General features: G+C 42.5%; 1 protein-coding gene across 2 annotated transcripts in view; it reads left to right on the forward strand.

The window, feature by feature from the left end:
- Positions 1 to 343: 343 nt before the first annotated feature.
- The window catches only part of RNF8 (ring finger protein 8), a 40,348-nt gene continuing 22,184 nt past the window's right edge, over positions 344 to 18,507 (forward strand). The window contains exons 1-2 of one of the 2 annotated variants that reach the window (XM_090282328.1): positions 344 to 579; positions 8,030 to 8,158. In XM_090282328.1, the coding sequence (XP_090138454.1) occupies positions 469 to 579; positions 8,030 to 8,158 (240 nt within the window). In that variant the 5' untranslated portion in view covers positions 344 to 468. The remainder of the gene's footprint in view (positions 580 to 8,029; positions 8,159 to 18,507) is intronic. The other variant, XM_090282327.1, reaches the window with a different exon arrangement.

Raw genomic sequence — 18,507 nt, forward strand, 5'->3', positions numbered from 1 at the left:
ATAGGTCCTATTTAGAAACAGACTTAACATTTAAAAATCATTACAGATTTAAAGTTGTTTAAAAGTTGGTTATAGTTTTACGTAAATTATCATGAAGCAAAATGTAGAAAAAAAGAAAGGGAAAGGTGAGAAGAGTTTCCAGTTTACGGCGGGTAGGATTGGGGGGAGGGTTCTAGAAAGGGCGAGAAGGGTGTAATGCAAGTGTCGGGTTACTGCATCCGACCTCCGCGCCGCCTGGGGCTAGAGACCCGCACCACCGTGAGCCCGGCTGCGCCCTTTCTCTCGCGCAAGTGCAATGGCTTCGCATGCTGGCCTAGGCGGGCGGGGCGCGGAGCCCGAGCCGCAGTTCGCGTCGATCGCGAGCGCGGAACGATTGCTTCTGCCTGTTGTGTAGTTACGTTGTCAGAGAAGCGAAGAGGCGGCGGGAACCCGGGCCGGGGTCTGGCTCTGTGCTGGTTATAGTGGGCGATGGGGGAGCCCGGCTCCTTGGCTCCGAGGGACCGCCTCGGCAGCCGGAGCTGGTGCTTGCGGCGCGTGGGGATGGACGCCGAGTGGCTCCTGCTTGAGGATGGAAATGAGGTGAGCGGGAGGCCTCGGAGAATGGGACTTAAGGGAAGCCGGGCCTGGAGGGGGCCGAGGCGCCCGGGCCCGAGGGCCAAATGGAAAAGGGGAGGCGGGAGCGGGAAAGAGGATTGGGGCGCTAAGGGCCCGAAGGAGAGAAGGGAGAAAAGGTTCTGATGCGAGCGGTTGTGGGGGGAAGGGCCTGGGGTGGGGGGAGGGGTGTTTGGGGGAAGCAGGGACCGTGTGGGAGGAAAGATAGGCCTGAAGGGCGAGCTGGGGAGTCGGGTTGCTCGAGGGGCCGGTGGGGGTGTGTGCAGAGGACCTGAGGACCGGCTGGGGTTTCGAGGGGAAGGGGGCGGCTGGTTCGGGAGGGCCGCGCGGAGCCCTGTGGAGCTCAACTTGCGCGGAGAGCGTGAACTCTCGAGTATTTTGAAAACGGTTGCGGGTTTTGGTCAAAAATGCCTTCCTTTCCAACTCTTGAGGAAAATGGGCACTGAGGGGTGGGCCACTTTAATCCTGTCAGTCTCGGTACTGCCCAGTGGCATCCCCTGAGCTAGGTGCGGAGTGGGGATTCAGAAAATGCTGCTTATATTGTGTTCCAGTGCGGTCATAAATGCAAAAAAAAAAAAAAAAAAAATCAAGAAAGGTGAGACAGTTACTTTTGGGGGACATTTGGAATGGGGTGGTGGTTCTAGAGGATGACAGAAGAGGGAGGAAGGGGAGTTAAGAGTGCAGTGAGCTTGCAGAGAGCTGGATCACGGACCAGCTGATCGTGGCTGGGAACCATTTGGGTTTTGGAAATAATCTGTGTGAAAGATAAGTCTTTTATAATTATGTATGTATGTATGTTTGATTAGCTTTTCCTAGTCTCAATTCAGTCTCCCACGTATTTATTGAGTACTTTGTTTAGTGTACTATAAGGGAGCCAAATAAAAACTTCTGCCCTCTAAGAGTTTTTGTTTTGAATGGGGAAAGAGGATTTTATACTCAGAGAAGCAGTCTGTGAACATCGAGGCAGACTGTATGATCAGGTGCAAAGAGCAGTAGTGGTTCCTCAGTTCAGAAGAGGGATTCAGGTCTAGCCTTAAATGTTGCTAGATTAGGTGGTTATAAAGGGTTACTTTTAAGCTCTGATTTGAAGAACATTGGGAAGACACTTCTGCCTCCAAATCTCTTTGTCTCTCCAGGTGTCAGTGCATAAAAGTCTGCATTGGGCATTCATTCTTTTAGAGAATGAGCATTTACTTATCCTTGCACTGCCCTTCCCCAAATCATGCACCTTTGGGAACTTTCACAAATGATACTAACACCTGAATAATAGTAACTATGTTTTGTATAGGGTTTGCACTTTCACATAATAACCTAATCTGAGCCCTACACATATATATATTGTATTCCTACACACAGCCCTATAAGGCACTTAGAAGTCAGATGTTTATTCTTCAGATTAAATTGCTGTGAATTAATTTATCACTTCTGAATAGCTTGGTAACACTGTGGGTCTTGGTTGAGGGGAGGGGAGAATAGAAAGAATTAGAACATCCGTAGCAAGGACTGAAAAGCATTCCTATACATATTTTGAACTGTTGTATAATTTTGTCTGAGGAGCGACCCACAGAAACCAGAAGAAATGGTGAAGACACATGGAAGGATTGGCTTGTCTCAGAGCCCTGGTGTGGTGGAGGGGTCTGCCAGGCTGGGCTCTATGCAAGGCTGGGGGTCTTAGGAAGCAGTTGGAGCATAGCCTGCACTGTGCATGAAGAGAGGCCTGAGTCAAAGACAAGAGATGAAGTCTTACTAACTGTAATGGTCCCAAATCATAGTGCTAGCTGATGTGCACATGTTTAGAAAGAGGTATGCTGATATCATTTGATTGTTATAGTAGAGTATGATCAGTTTTCTGCCTTCCCAGGTCACCTCACAGTCTCAGATTTCACAGATAACATAATAAAACAAGGTTCCTCTCATTTCACTGTAGGGAATACTATAGTAAACTGTCTGCCTGAATGTGTGTCTTTAAATTTTTTAAACCAGAGAGTTTTCTGAAAAAGCAAATTAAAGAGATTTATTGCAAATTAGCTAGTTTCCTGGCCCTATAAGTATTTTGGCCCTTGGGAAAGGCCATACTATCTTCATTTTTTCCTTTTTATTTTGTGTTTGGTTTTCACAAAATTTTCTGTGCTAAGAGGGTTGGAAAAAGGGAAAGGATGGTTATAGAATATTTACTGGTCTTCTGGGAAACAGTAGGCATCATTCCCACGAGGACAGGGAGAGGATTAGTGAAGGTGGATAAGGACAAGATGACCAATGATATCACTTCAGTAAGCTCAAAGCCTTGCAAAATTGTTGTATAGCAAATGGAAACAACCCCAACGTATGAGTTGGTGGTTTTTTTGCATTCAGTTCCCATGGGAAATTTAGTTTTGTGTTAACAAATGATGCTGGGATATCCAGATACGCTCACTGCAGACTGTTAGCCATGGTTACTAACATAAAATTTACGACCAGTCAGTGAAGGGAAGGACAAGAAAGAATGTTTCCTTCCTTTTCTAGATCCAGAGTCTGTAGGAAGCAATTTCAGAAAAAGACACCCATCTCCCTTTTCTGTAATACTTTTCCCAGGCTACTCACAATGGCAATCTGGCTGTCTCCCCTCAAGTATTAAAATGGAGTATGGAATACTTCCTTTATTAGAAATAAAGCTACCTAAATGGAAATTCCTGTTGAATATGGAGGAGCGATAAGCCCTTAAATAGTCCTTTTTTAAAGGATATATATATTAATTCAGAGGAACTTCCATAGTTAATGAAATTTTTGGCAAACTGTCAAAGAACTGAAAAACTTTGGACTTAGGATTTTGGTAGAGGTGGTCACCACATAATTTTAAAGTGGAACAAATCAGATTGTAAGAGTTCCCGGCTGTTTGCTGCGCCATAGTTTCCAGTGGTAGTAACCCAGTTTCCAGCTTCTGGCCTGAAGAAGACCTGTCTTGGAATCTGGGAGGACTCATAAGGAAGATCTCTTCATTCATTCACAGATATTTACTGAGCACCATGCCAGGTACAGAAATACAGTGGTACACAATACAGATAAGGTGGCTGCTCATGAAATTCATATTCTGGCAAGAGGGAGATAAAAATAAACAAGCAAGTTAGTTTTGGGTTGTGATAAGTGCATGCTAGTAACATAAAGGAATGCAGTGGGGTAGGACAGGGGAGTAGAGAGCAGGCAGCAATTTTAGATAGGGTCATCAGGATAGGCCTCTGAGGAGATGAAACTTGTAAGACAAGAAGGAGCCCATGTAAATGTCTGAGAGAAGAGTGTTCTAAGCAGAGTGTTCTAAGCAGAGCAGGTGAAAAGACTTTCAGGAAGAAGTGAGTGTTTCTGATCATGATATGAGATAACACTAAAGAGGTGGAGGAGGGGTTTTGGACCTTCAGAGCCTTATAGGCTATAGGAGGAGGTTTGGATCATTGGAAAATTTTAAGGAAAAAAGGGAAATAATTTGATTTACATTACCATTCTAGTTGCTGTGTGAAGAATAAAATTTAGAGGACCAGCACAGGAGCAAAAAACAGCATAACTGGAGGAAGCCAGTTTGTTTCTCCCCCAAGGACACGTTTATTGATTTCAGAGGAAGAGTGGGAGAGGGGAGAGAGAAAGAGAAAGAAATATCAATGTGAGAGAAAAACACAGACTGGTTGCCTCCTGTATGCTCCCCAACTGGGGGTCCAGCCTGCAACCTAGGTATGTGCCCTGACCGGGAATTGACTGCATGACCCTTTGGTGTATGGGATGATGCTCCAGCCATCTCTGAGCCACCTACCCAGGATGGAAGCCAGGTTGTTTTTGACTATGGTAGTGGCCATAGAGGTAGAAGCGAAGAGATATTTAGGACATGCTAAATTACAGCCAGTAGAATTTGCTGATGATTTGAATGTGGGGTGAGGAACAGATGAATTAAAGATGGCTCCTGAGTTTTGGGCTAAGCAGATGGTTGGATAATAGTGTCAGTAATTGAGATAAAAGTGTGTGGCGGGAAGATGGATCGGGGTCTTTGAGGGACTGAGGAAGACAGGGATGATCCTGAAAGATTTTCAAAAGGAGCAAAGAGGGAAGCTTTTAGAAAACCACAGATCACTTGATGTAATGTTCCCAGGTAAGGTTGTTATATTGGTCATTAAAAAGGTGGCTTGTGCACCAAGAAGAACAAACAGGGAATTCTAAGATTTGGATCTCAGAAGAATTTCATTTCCTTCCTTGACAGGGTTATTATGAACCAGACTGGTCCATCAGGAAAGTATAATAGGTGTGAATTCAGGCTTCTTTGCAACCTTTTCCAGGGGCTCTTAATACTGTCCTTGTGGATAAGATGGAAAATATGGACTCAATGCAAAGACTTTGGTTGAATTTATAACTGGTTGAAAGATGTATCTAGAATGTGTGGTAGAAGGTTTACTAGACTTTCCTGAGAGCTTTGGCTTTGTATCCATGTCTTGAATGCAGGTACAAAGGGCGTTATATCAGTTTGGTGAGTGACTCAAACTTGGAAGGAGTAATGAATATGTCTGATGGCAGATTAAAAATTCATAAAGGTCTTGACAAGCTCATGTGACAGGCTGAACTAACAAGATGAAGTTTAATAGGAATCAATGTAAGGTCTTGCACTTAAATCCAAATTTACCAACTATCAAGTATAGGACAGAAGAGATGTGACTTAGCATAGCAATTCATGGGGGAGGGTCAGACCAAGAAATTTAATCATTCCTAAGCCTGAGGATACATTGGCAGTGTGATAGAACTGCTGTGAAAGCAAATGCAATTTATAAGCTCCAATGATAATATTTAGAACTGGGAAAGTGATACTTGGATTCAGCTGTGTAATAGAAATTAAGTTTATTTTTCTTACTATGGCATCCAGGATAGCAAAGACCCATTAGGATAACAAAGAGACTCAAAACCATGTCATGAGAGGTAGGTTGAAGTAACTGGGAACATAGGGCCAAGAAAAGGGAAGACTTAGCAGGCACTATAACGTCCATGTGGGAGGGGAATGGAGATTTTCTGATGATGTCATGGCATAGCCAGGGCCAATGGATGGAATTTATAGTGAGGAAGATGCCAAGTCAGAGTCATTAAAAAGTTGGGAACTGTCTTGTATGGAGGCTATATAGTTCTTGGCAGTGTTTAAGACTAGTTGAGAACTTCCGGTCAAGATGGAAGTGTAGGTAGACACCCTTTGCCTCCTTGCGCAACCATAGAATTACAACCAGATCTCAAAAATAATAACACTGAGAATGTCAGAAAATTGAGCTGTATCAGAATCTGACAACCAAGGATTTAAAGAAGACACATTCATCCAGTGGGGTAGGAGGGTGAAGTTTCTGACACAGGTGGAGACATGGCGTGACGTGGAAAGGCGGTGGCAGTGGTGGAATAGATGAGAGGGATACCTTAGGAGTGAGTGATCCCAGCCCCCGGCCAGAACCACAGCCCAGGGTTCCAACACTGGAAAGATAGAACCCTATTACCTTTGGCTATAAAACCTGTGGGGGTTGGGGCAGCGGAAGAAACTGCCACATTTTCTCTGCTTAAAGGGCCTGCATGGTTTTAGAATATACACAAACCTACCCACTCCAGGATTCACCACTGGGGCAGCAGCTGGAAGGGTGCCAATTGCAGATAGGAAGAGGGTGAAATGACTGGAAATGGGGTGAACACCAGGCAAACAGCCAGAAGCCAGGTGGCAGCATTGTCCCCTCTCTGAGCCCTCACCACACAGCCACAAAGCAGTGAAGCAGATTGCCACACCCTAGTAGTTATCTTAAGGTTCTGCCCCACACGATTTGCAAGTGCCTTTTCTACACAAGCCATGCTACTAAGGGAGTAAAAGCAGCTGTACCTAATACAGAGAAACAAACATGGGGAGGCTGCTAAATTGACAAGACAAAGAAATACGGTCTAAATCAAAGAACAGAACAAAACCCCAGAAGAACTAAGTGAAACAGAGACAGCTAACCTATCAGATGCAGAGTTCAAAACACTGGTAATAAGAATGCTCAGAGAACTCCATGAGTACGGCAAAAAAATAAAGGAAGAAATGAAGGTTACACTAAATGAAACAAAGAATAATCCACGGGAAACCAACAGAGAAGGGAAGGAAGCCAGGATTCAAACCAACAATTTGGAACATAAGGAAGAGATAAACATTCAACCAGAACAAAAGAAGAAACAAAAATTCAAAAACATGAGGAGAGACTTAGGAACCTCTGGGACATCTTCAAATGTGCCAACATCTGAATAATAGGGAGGCCAGAAGGAGAAGAGGAAGAGCAAGAAATTGAAAACTTCTTTGAAAAAATTAGAAGGAAACTTCTCTAATTTAGCAAAGGAAATAGACATATAAGTCCAGGAAGTACAGAGAGTCCCAAACAAGTTGGACCCAAAGAGGAACACACCAAGACACATCATAATTAAAATGCCAAAAATTAAAGTGAAAGACAGAATCTTAAAAGCAACAAGAAAAAAGCAGAGTTACGTACAAAGGAGTTCCAATAAGACTGTCAACGGATTTCTCAAAAGAAACTGCAAGCAAGAAGGGACTGGCAAGAAGTATTCAAGTGATGAAAAGCAAGGACCCACAACCTAAATTACTCTATCCAGCAAAGCTGTCATTTAGAATGGAAGGGCAGATAAAGTCCTTCCCAGACAAGGTAAAGCTAAAGGAGTTATTCACCACCAACGCATTATTAAGTGAAATGTTAAAGGGACTTATTTAAGAAAAAGAAGATCAAAACCATGAACATTAAAGTGGCAACAAACTCAATTATCAACTCAACTACTGTATCTAAAAACAAATTAAGCAAACAGCCAGAATAGGAACAGAATCATAGATGGAGAGATCATATGGAGGGTTATCAGCTGGGAGGGGGAGGGGGAGAATGGGGAAATGGTGCAGGGATTAAGAAGCATAATTGGTAGGAATAAAATAGACGGGGAAGTTAAGAATAGTATAGGAAATGGAGAAGCCAAAGAACTTACATGCACGACCTATAGACATGAACTAATGGGGGTATTGCTGGAAGAAAGGGGGGTACTGGGCGGACAGGGGCAAAGGGGAATAATTGGGACGATTATAATAGTATAATCAATAAAATATACTTTAAACAAAAGTGGTTTGATGAGGGTGTGCAGAAAGAATTTCTCCATCTCATGGCTTTTCAGGGTCCTACCAACCCTGACATCCCATGAGTAAGTCCATAGCTGTCTCTTCTTGTCACAGCTTCTTGCCTTTCCTACCTAGTGGCTCCCATGGCAGCTGAAGGAGAAGATCGTTGATGAGCTGTGTGGGTTTTATGGGAGTCTGGTTTCGTAAGTCAGGACATGTGGATACCACTGGTTGACAAGATTGTAAATCTTTTTTTCAGCACAATGGCTGATGGTGTCTCTTACACTGTTGTCTTCCTAGGTGACTTTAGGACGAGGATTTGGTGTTACGTACCAATTGTTATCAAAAATCTGCCCTCTGATGATTTCCCGCAACCACTGTGTTTTGAAGCAGAACACTGAGGGCCAGTGGACAATTATGGACAAAAAGGTACTGGAATCCATAGATACCTAATGATTTTTATGGAATTTTTGTTTATTTTTAAATTGCTGTGTGTGTGTGTGTAGCTAAGACATGATCACAATTTAAAGATTCAAAAATATATTGCCTCACCTAACCACCCAGTTGTCTTTCTCAGAGACAACCACTTCTGCATGCTACCAGAAATTAGATTATGTCAAAATAATTTCAAAGAACTTGAAGTTGGTTACTATGGGAACACCTGAATTGTGCCAGTAGGACTTGCTCCAGAAACTAGACTGAGTTACTAGGGGGGATTGGCCCTTTGTAACTTGAAGGTCCAGGAACCTTGGAAATCTGGTGAAGATTCTGGAGTATATCTGTGGTTCAGGGCATGGGGAGGCGGGAGGGGCTGTGCCTAGTCCTTCCTCTCCTCATTCCTGTCAATCAGAGCAAACCATCTTCCTCCTTTTTAAACGTGTTTATGTATTGGTGTTGTGAGGAAGATTCCCTTTGAATAAAGGGTTTTTCTGCTTTAAAACTTTGAAAAGTGTGAATACTAAGGGAGGTGAAATAGTATATAAAGCCCAGAGATTAGGAAGTACCTAAGGTGCAGATATACATGCACTCAGGAATACAGTGAAAGTAAAGACTATGAAGTGAGAGTAATTCTAATGTAGACAGTTAAGGATTAGGAAGTATAAAGTGCCTTCAGACACCATTTTACACTGCTCTGGTTGGAAGGATTTTAAAGATAACTGTTAGAAGGAAGTGTATTAAAATGGTTTTAAGATGAATTTCTAAATGTATGGAGGGTTATTCCCACACCAAGCAATGCTAGGGACACCAGCTGGGTGTCCTACAATTCTGTTACTATCTACCTGGAGGTAGCATCAGATCCCACAGGTGAAGGGCTCAGTCCCACAAGATTGCCCTCCACTTCAGACTCCAGTTGCAAGCCCAGGTTAACACCTGTGCTTCTGATCAACCAACAACCTATAGAGGTTGCAGGACCCCTTCCTTGGACTTCAGATGCCAGTTGCAAAAGTCCAGGTTGTTACTTGTACTTCTGATCAACTGGCTCCCATGAACTCCTACCCCTTTGGATTCAATTAATTAACTAGAGTGACTTACAGAATTCAGGGAAACATTTACTTATATTTACCAGTTTATTTAAAAGGATAGGAGGGCTTCCAGTCAGGGTGGCGGCATGGGTAAATGCGCTACTTGCATCCTCCCATAACCACATCAAAATTACGACTGTAGAACAACCATCATTCAGAACCGCCTGAAATCTAGCTGAATGGAAGTCCTACAACTAAGGATATATAAAAACCACAGCAAGACTGGTAGGAGGGATGGAGAGACGGAATGAGCTGGTCGCACACCAACATATGGTTTAAAATTGGGAGGGATATCTTGGCTGTGGACATCCCCCCTGAGGAGTGAGGGGTCCCAGCCCCACACCAGTTGCCCCAGCCCAGGGTTCCAGTGCCAGGAAGAGAAATCCCCATAACTTCTGGCAGTGAAAACCAGTGGGGATTGTGGCCGAGTGAGATGAAGGGCTTCTAGAGTCCCAGGCAGTTCCTTTTAAAGGGTTCGTGCACAGACTTACTAGGACTTGCTCACTCAGAGCTCCAGCACTGGGATAGCAGCTTGAAAGGCACCAGGGATATATGGGAAGGAACTGAATTGACATCAGGGCGAGAGCTGGAGGAGGGCAGCTTTCTCCCAAAGAAGTATGGGCAGAGGCCATTGTTCCTTTTCTGAGCCCTTCCCCAGAAGAGCTTGTAGGAGATCATACCTGAGTCTCCATCAACTTGGTTATCACTCTTTGCTCCACCTTGATGATTCTCAGGCCCTGCCCCACTAATTGCCGGCTCACCCAAGCTGTTTCCAGTGGTGTTTCCATATATATGGACTGTCTTGGCTCGTGCTTCAGACTTTTCTAAAATCTCTCAAACAAGTAGCATCTGGCCTTGTCATGCCCTCTACCTCTTGCTAAGTGACCCCAGGCTTGGCACTAGTGACAGCTGGACTTGGTTTGCAGCTTGGACTCTCCTGGACATCTCCAAGCCCAGCACAAGTAGCAGCCACCTGCAGAATACTTTGTAGCTCATGTCTTGTGACCTCTGTCAGAACACAGGCAGTGGCCGACTGGCCTGCACCTCCTGTGAGGTCCCAGAGCCAGTGCACTCAGTGGACAGCTTCAGACCACATCAAAGCGCCACCCAGTCACCTCCACAAATGACACACTCAGGGCAGACTCACTGGGCACCAGAGCCCCGCTAAAGTAAGTCCTGCTCCATGGGGTTGGCCCCTGTTGCACAGCTGACCCTTCACAATGGTCGTAGCCAGTTCTTGCAGCTGATCAGCCTGGGGGTAAATCCCTCCCACTGATGTGCCAACAGCAATCAAGACTCAACTAAGAGGAGGGTTACACTAGCCCTATAAGACACCTACTACATAAGGCCACTCTACCAAGCCTGGGAGACATAGCAGCTCTATCTAATACATAGAAACAAACACAGGTGGGCAGCCAAAATGAGGAGGCAAAGAAACATGTTCCAAATGAAAGCAGAAAAAAACTCAAGAAAAAGAACTAAACAAAATGGAGACAAGCAGCCTACTAGATGCAGAATTCAAAACACTGGTTATAAGGATGCTCAATGGACTTAGGGGAAAAGTAGATGAACTTAGAACTTCAACAGCATAAAAATGGACATGGAAACCATAAAAAAAGAATCAGTCAGAAATGAAGGCTACACTAAATAAAATGAAGACTAATATACAGGGAATCTGGAGTAGAGTACATGAAGCCAATAATCAAAATGGTGATTTGCAATATAAGGAAGCAAAAACACCCAATCAGAAGAGCAAAAAGAAAAAACAACAACTCAAGAAAATGAGGATAGTGGAAGGAGCCTCTGGGACAGCTTCAGATGTACCAACATTTGCATCATAGGGGTGCCAGAAGGAGAAGAGAGAGAGCAAGAAATTGAAAACCTGTTTGAAAAAATAATGACAGAAAGCTTCCCTAACTTGGTGAAGGAAATAGACATATAAGTCCAGGAAGCACAGAGAGTCTAATACAAGATGGATGCAAAGAAGCCCACACCAAGGCACATCAGAATTAAAGTGCCAAAGGTTGAAGACAAAGAGAAAAACTTAAAAGAAGCAAGAGCAAAGCAGTTATCTACAAGGGAACTCCTATAATACTGTCAGCTGATTTTTCAACAGAAACTTTGCAGGATAGAAGGGATTGGCAAGAAATATTGAAAATGATGAAAAGCAAGGACCTGGAGGCAGAATTACTCTACCCAGCAATGTTATCATTTAGAATCAAAAGACATATAAAGAACTTTTCAGTCAAAGAAAGGCTAAAGGAGTTCATTGCCTCCAAACCAGTCTTATATGAAATGTTAAAGGGTCTTCTTTTTTTTTTAAGGATTTTATTTATTTATATTTAGAGAGAGGGGAAGGGAAGGAGAAACAGAGGGAGAGAAACATCGATTGGTTGCCTCTCACACATCTGCAACTGGGGGCCTGGCTTGCAATCCAGGCAAGTGCCCTGACCAGGAATTGAACCAGCGACCTTTCGGTTTGCAGGATGACAACACCCACTCCACTAAGCCACACCAGTCAGAGCTAAAGGGTCTTTTTTTAAGAAGAAGGAAAAAAAGAAGATAAAAAATATGAAGAATAAAATGTGACTAAATACATATCTATTAACATTTGAATCTAAGAAACAAATAGACAAGCAGAACAGAAACAAACTCATAGAACATTTTGATGGTTGCCAGATGGGAGGGTGGTTAGGGAATGGGTGCAAAAGGTGAAGGGATTGAGAAGGACAAATTGGTTGTTACGGAATAGTCATAGGGTTGTAAGTACTGCACAGGGAATGCAGTCAGTAATGTTTTAATAACTATGTATGGTGTCAGATGGGAGCAAGATTTATTGGGATGATCACTTAAGTTATATAATGGCTAATCATTGGGTTGTACACCTGAAACTAATATAATTTTGTATGTCAGCTGTAATTGAAAAAATTAAAAATGATCAAAAAAAATTTTTTTAAAGGTATATGATAAGGGATGCAGGTGAACATCCAGTTGGAAGAGATGTGTAGGACAGAGGATGTAGAAAGGGTGTAGAGCTTTCATGCCCTGTCTAAGTGCTGCACTCTCCCAGCACCTCCATGCATTCACCAACCCTGAAGCTCTCGGAACCTGTCCTTTTATTGGTTTTAATGGAGGCTTCATTACAGAGGCATGATTGATTAAATCTTTGGCCATTGGTGATCAATTCAACCTGCAGCCCCTCCCCTCCCAAAAGATTGAGAGGCGAGACTTAGAGTTCCAGGCCCCCTAACAACCAGCCCTCATCTTTAGGTGACCTAGGAACAGTCCCGAAGTCACCTCATTCACATAACAAAAGACACCGTGCTCTCTGTCACCACTTAGGAAAGTCCAAGGGTTTTAGAAGGTCTGTGCTAGAAATGAGGATGCAGTCCAAATATGTGCTTCTTTCTATAATTCACAGTATCGCAGATATCCTGCAGGCCTGCCCATCAGCCTCATTTTCCATGCATATAATTGATAGTTTTAAGCTCTTGGAGAAAGTAACTTCTTGTACTAGGATTAAGTGAGTTGGCACTGTGTTGAAGGAGAATTTAAGTAAATTGGTTCAGTACTCTTGGCAAGGTACTGTGAGAAAAGAAATTGGCACTGAAAAGGAGACCTTAGAGATTATGTAGTTTAGCCCCTTCTGGGAACAGATGAACCTGAGGCCCGAAGAGATAAACTGACTTGCTCAAGGCCTTCTATGTAGCTGATTGGTTGAGTGAGTGAATAACTCAAACTCAAATAAGTCTCTCTGCTATACCCCATTGTTAAATACCAGGAAAGGACACAAGCAGTTTGCCAAACTGGCTGCATTATTTTTTAAAAAATTAATATTGCATATTTAATACACCCTACAAGGTTTTAAAGCTCCTGCAATAGTTTATATCAAAACACCATAGGGAAAGATGTTTTCCTCATCAGAGGTGGCTATTTAGTAACAGGGTTATGGTATTATAGAGGTAGGTTGTCTGCTGCTTCTTTCTTTGATTATTGGTTGAGTTAGACCTGACACTTGTTTTTGACTAACTTTTGGCATCTGAATCCAAAAATGACCCCAGATTTTCTCTATCACGTCAACTTTTTAAGATACAGGATACCCTCCCTTTGTCCCCAAAATCATACAAAATGTACATACAAAGGAAAACAAATAAAAAATTACCTGAGTATACTGTTTATTTAGAGTTATTTTATTCATATAAAGGCTATATATTGTTACTGTAAGTCAAATTGTGTACAAGTAGTAAAGTTCTGCTACCAAACATACATATTAAGGTATTTTATCTTTTCAAAAAACAGGCTAGGAAATGCCAAAATGGGATACTTGAAACAATCTCTTTCAGTTGGCAAAGCTTTAACAAATTGCTTCATGAGACCCAGTTTTATGTGCAGAGGTGGGAATATAATGTTCTTTCTGTCAACAAGTGGCTCATGTACAATGTTTGGGTCACCAGGTTTGAGGTCAGATCTTGGAGGCCAATTCGAGTCCACCCAATGCTTCTTATGAGCTCTGCTGTCCCAGATACACAGAAAACAGGGATACCTGATGTATCTGCATTGCTGACCAAGAAGGAAGCAGACCATTTGAAGGTTGACACAGATGATCCAATTGCGCTTGTGATACTGCAACGGATCAATGACTCTCTTTATGTCTTCATATTCTTCATGAAAACAAACTGAACGGCCAGTTGGGACTGCACCAAATAAATTGCCATTGTGGAGGAGGACACACTTCACGCTCCGCTTTGAGCTATCGATCAACAGTTGCCATTCAGTTGCATTATAAATTAAACCATGTATGTTATGGCAATACACAAAGCCACCCTCATTTCGAAAGTACTGCAGAAATGCACTCTCTCTTGATCAAAAGTAGGATGCCTTCACTCCTTTTTCAAGCAAGTTTTTCTCATGCAGTCTTGATGCTAGGAGTTCTGAAGCCTTTTTTGGATAGTCCCAAATCTCGTGCTAAATCATTCAACTATGCTGATCAAATCCCTCATGAACTGAGTCATCTTCACTTTCAAAATCTTCATCGTTGCTGTCACTTAGTTCTTCACCATACTCTTGTTCTTTGAAAGAGGATAGGTAGTTCAATGAAAACTGGCATTGGGATTTCAGTTGAATGAGGCACTGGCCGTATAGCTCGTGGTAAACTAGGATACTCTATTTTACATTTATTTTTCTTGTGATATCCTGACGTTTTCACTATACAAAAGTAACAGTCACTTGAATGATCTCTGGGCTCTCGCCAAACCATAGGTATACCAAATAGCAATTTATCATGTGTTCCCTTTGTCCACATCTGTAAACTCTCAACACATTGCTTGCACACCTTGTGAGGTGCCCAAGACTTATCTTGATCACCAAGTTTTACTTTAAAATATGCAAAATAGGCTTGCCAGACAAATGTGCTGATGTTTGTCTTTTGACTGGGAATGGTGAAACTGCCACAGATGTAACAAAACAAATCAGGGTTGTTCAGGCACTTAGGATGAGAAATAGCAGAGGCAGACATGATCTGTAGGAAAGGAAATAAGTACATATGTAAATAAAAAAATAAATCCTGCTAACTCCTTGTATACAGACAATAACTCGGACTATACTTCGGAATATGATTCACTACATAGAGCAGCACACAACCTCTCGCTACACTGTCTCATGTGTAACTGAATAGCCTAGACAAGTATGAACCTGTCGCTGGTCTCCAAGGTCATTCTCCACTCCTCCCCACTCGATGGAGGTTTGCTCTCAGACAATAGGAGAGTGCTAGTGCTTCCCTCGATCCAGGCTCGATCCAGCCTAGAGCCAGTTGCGTTAAGATAAGCTGTACAGAAAAACCTTGATGTTATAGAAGAAAACTAACTGCAGTTTTGAAATCAGCATGCCTATTTAACTCTAAAAGAGCTGAAAAAATCGAACTCAACAGGAATTATGTTAAAAATTATTCCCCTGTGTTATGTGCAGCATGGATGTGTTCCATTTATGAGATAGCAGGTTTTTTTTTTTTTTTTTAGAGACCTACTTATGTGAAGAACTTGTTCAAAATGGCATTTTTTCTGCTTTTGCTTTCACCTGGTCCTATGCTTTGAAAGTGTGCAAAACTCTCGAGGAAAGTATATTTATGTCTGTCTGTAGGACTTAAGAACCTGGATGCAGTTTTAGACAAGAGAAAAGTAGACACTACAGTAATAGCAGAGAGATCCATGGAGAAGGCCCCTTATCATTGGAAATTTTTTTATTTTGCCTTTAGCAGAGTGCTCTTTGTTTTCTGGGCTCCAGATTTTCAATCTGCTGATTGGGCAAATGCACCTAAAGTATCTGAGGGTGAAAGTGCTGGGTGCTTTATGGCTGAAACAGAACCATTTCCTGGGGTTCTCTGTGACCCTCAGGTACAACTTGAGAACAAGGTGGTGTTTGCAGCTTTACTGCCTGCAGACTCATGGGTTCCTGTAGCTTCTGTTTGCAGGTCTCAGCTTGTGAGCCCACTTGTGTGTGTTTTGTTTATAAGTTCCAAAAATATAGAATGTGCCAGGACAGACTCAGCAAGGTGACTAAAGGGAAATCTTTTTTTTTTTGGTTACAATAGTTCCAATTTTTTCCCCTTTGCTCCCCTCCCCCCAACATTCCCCTCCCCCAGCAATTCCCCCCCATGGGTTGTACATACAAGCTCTCCCGCTTCACCCTTTCATATATTCTTCTTCTTCTTTTTTAATAAGTAAATGATTAATTAATTATTTTAACAATAAAAAATAACAATCCCTCCCTCTCAGACTTAAGACCCTTTATAACTTTATAAAGGACAATGGGCAAAGGTCTCAAGCTCCTCTAGCTGCTTCAAGCTGGACATGGTCGTCGTCCTACCTACCCTTGGGTCCAGAAATCCCTAATAAGAGTGGGGGTGTGGAGGGGAGGGTGGCCTTCCCACATGGGAAAGGATCATGCAGACTCCAGGTCAGTTGGCTGTCCCCGGACAACGGCGTGCTTGGTTTAACAGGCTGGCATCCTTGTTGTATTCCAGCCACTTAGTTCAGCCAAACCGTTGAGTCTCAGGAGGCAGTGCTGCAGACAGGATTAAGTGAGGCCTGTATGTACAGACAATCACTCAGGTAATGAGATCATAGGCTTATGCCCTCTGTTTCAATTTTGCTCATTTGTTTGTGTTGTTCATTAGTTTCCTGTAATAGGTGACAGCATAAGGTATTTTTCTTTCGTTGCCTGGCTTATTTCGCTAAGCATAATTCTCTCTAGTTCCATCCATGTTGTTGCAAATGGTAGAAGTTCCTTCTTTCTTTCTGCTACATAGTATTCCATTGTGTAAATGAACCACAGTTTTTTGATCCACTCATCTACAGATGGGCACTTAGGCTGTTTCCAGCACTTGGCTATTGTAAATAGCGCTGCTATGAACATAGTGAGTGGTACATAGGTTCTTTTGAATTGGTGTTTCAGGATTTTTCAGATATAATCCTAGCAATGGAATTGCTGGTTCAAAAGGCAGTTCCATTTTTAGTTTTTTGAGGAAATTCCAAACTTTTCCATAGTGGCTGCACCAGTCTGCATTCCCACCAGCAATGCACCAGGGTTCCCATTTCTCCGCATCCTCTCCAGCACAAGTTGTTTGTTGATTTGTTGATGATGGCCATTCTGACTGATGTGAGGTGGTATCTCATTGTGGTTTTTATTTGCATCTCTCTGATGGCTAGTGATGTTGAGCATTCTTTCATATGTCTATGGACCCTCTGTATGTCCTCTTTGGAGAAGTGAGATAGCAGATTTTGAGAGGTTGGGAAACCACCAGCTGACTGATTTTTAAGTATATTTTATTGATTATATTGTTACAATAGTTCCAATTTTTTCCCCTTTGCTCCCCTCCGCCCAGCACCCCCTCCCAAGTCCATGCCCATGGGTCGTACATACAAGCTCTCTCACTTCACCCTTTCATATATTCTTCTTTAAAAAATAAAAAATTAGTTATTTTAACAATAAAAAATAACAGTCCCTCCCTCTCAGACTTAAGACCCTTTATAGTCTTATAAAGAACAATGGACGAAGGTCTCGAGCTCCTCTAGCTGCTTCAACCAGCTGATTGATTTTAATGATCCTTGAACATCAACCTCAGGGACACAGAGGTAGCCTGTCCAGCAACAGATCATGACAGCGCTCCCCAGGTTGCTCTCCAGTGTTTGCTTTGCACCTTTTCTTCCAGAGCTGTTATCATAAGACTCCTATCTCAGGTCTCAGATAGGAGAGAAAAGGTAGGTGCCTGATTCTTCCAAGTCTTCTGGTTTAAGCCTCTTAGCTTTGATTCAGTTCATGAGGTAACTGAGTTTTGAGAGAAGCTATGACTGGATTGTTTTGATGGAGTGACTATTCTTACAGGTAAGCCCCTCCCCTCACTCTTTTTTTTTTTTTTTTTTTTTTTAACAAATGCTCCTTTTCTTTCTGGCATGATACCTTACCAGCCTTCTCCTGATGAAGGATTTGAATTTCATTTGCAGAATATTATTGTTATGGTCATCTCTGAAGTCATTTGCCAAGTCTTTTCAAGAGGTGGATATTAGTGATAACTCAAAACTCAGAACTATATTCCTTCTTCAAAAAATGGTCTCTCTTATATGCTGCAATGGCCAGAAAGGGAAAGCTTAAGGACAGATACAAAAAAATGCAACAAATGCAATTTTGGTTTAAAATTGAATTAGAAAAAAAACAACGTTGGAGGACTGCTTATTCTGCACACAAACGTGTGGATGGGCCCTGACCAGGTGGCTTCATAGTTTGGAGCATTGTCCTGTGCACCAAAAGGTTATGGGTTCCGTCCCTCAGTCAGGGCACGTACAGGAGGCAACTGATCTATATTTCCTCTCATGTTGATGTTTCTTTCTCTCTTTCCCTGTTCCTCTCTCTCTAAAATCAATTTTTTTTAAAAACTGCAGATGGCTGTAGTTTTGTAGATTTCAGTTAATCAAGCAGCTCTTTAGATAGTTCATCCTATGTATTTGTATCCAGCTGTTTCAGAAAATCTGTTTCAGAGTCACAATCTGAAATGCTTTGGTGAGTGTGTTCATCTCCAGTCCTAGAGGCTCAGGTAAATCGTTTGAGCCTTTCCCATTTTCCTTTCCTATCATATTGCTGTTAACCTGTTAATTGGTGATTCCCACCTTTGTCCTCCTGTAGGCTCTGGCATTTAAAGTCTCTCTTGATATACACTGTGTGAACAAACCTTGCTGCTTGGGACAATTCAGCTTCTGGTCTTCC

Source organism: Furipterus horrens, unplaced genomic scaffold (assembly GCF_987537825.1).
Source record: "Furipterus horrens unplaced genomic scaffold, mFurHor1.1.pri manual_scaffold_6, whole genome shotgun sequence".
Taxonomy (NCBI): domain Eukaryota; kingdom Metazoa; phylum Chordata; class Mammalia; order Chiroptera; family Furipteridae; genus Furipterus; species Furipterus horrens.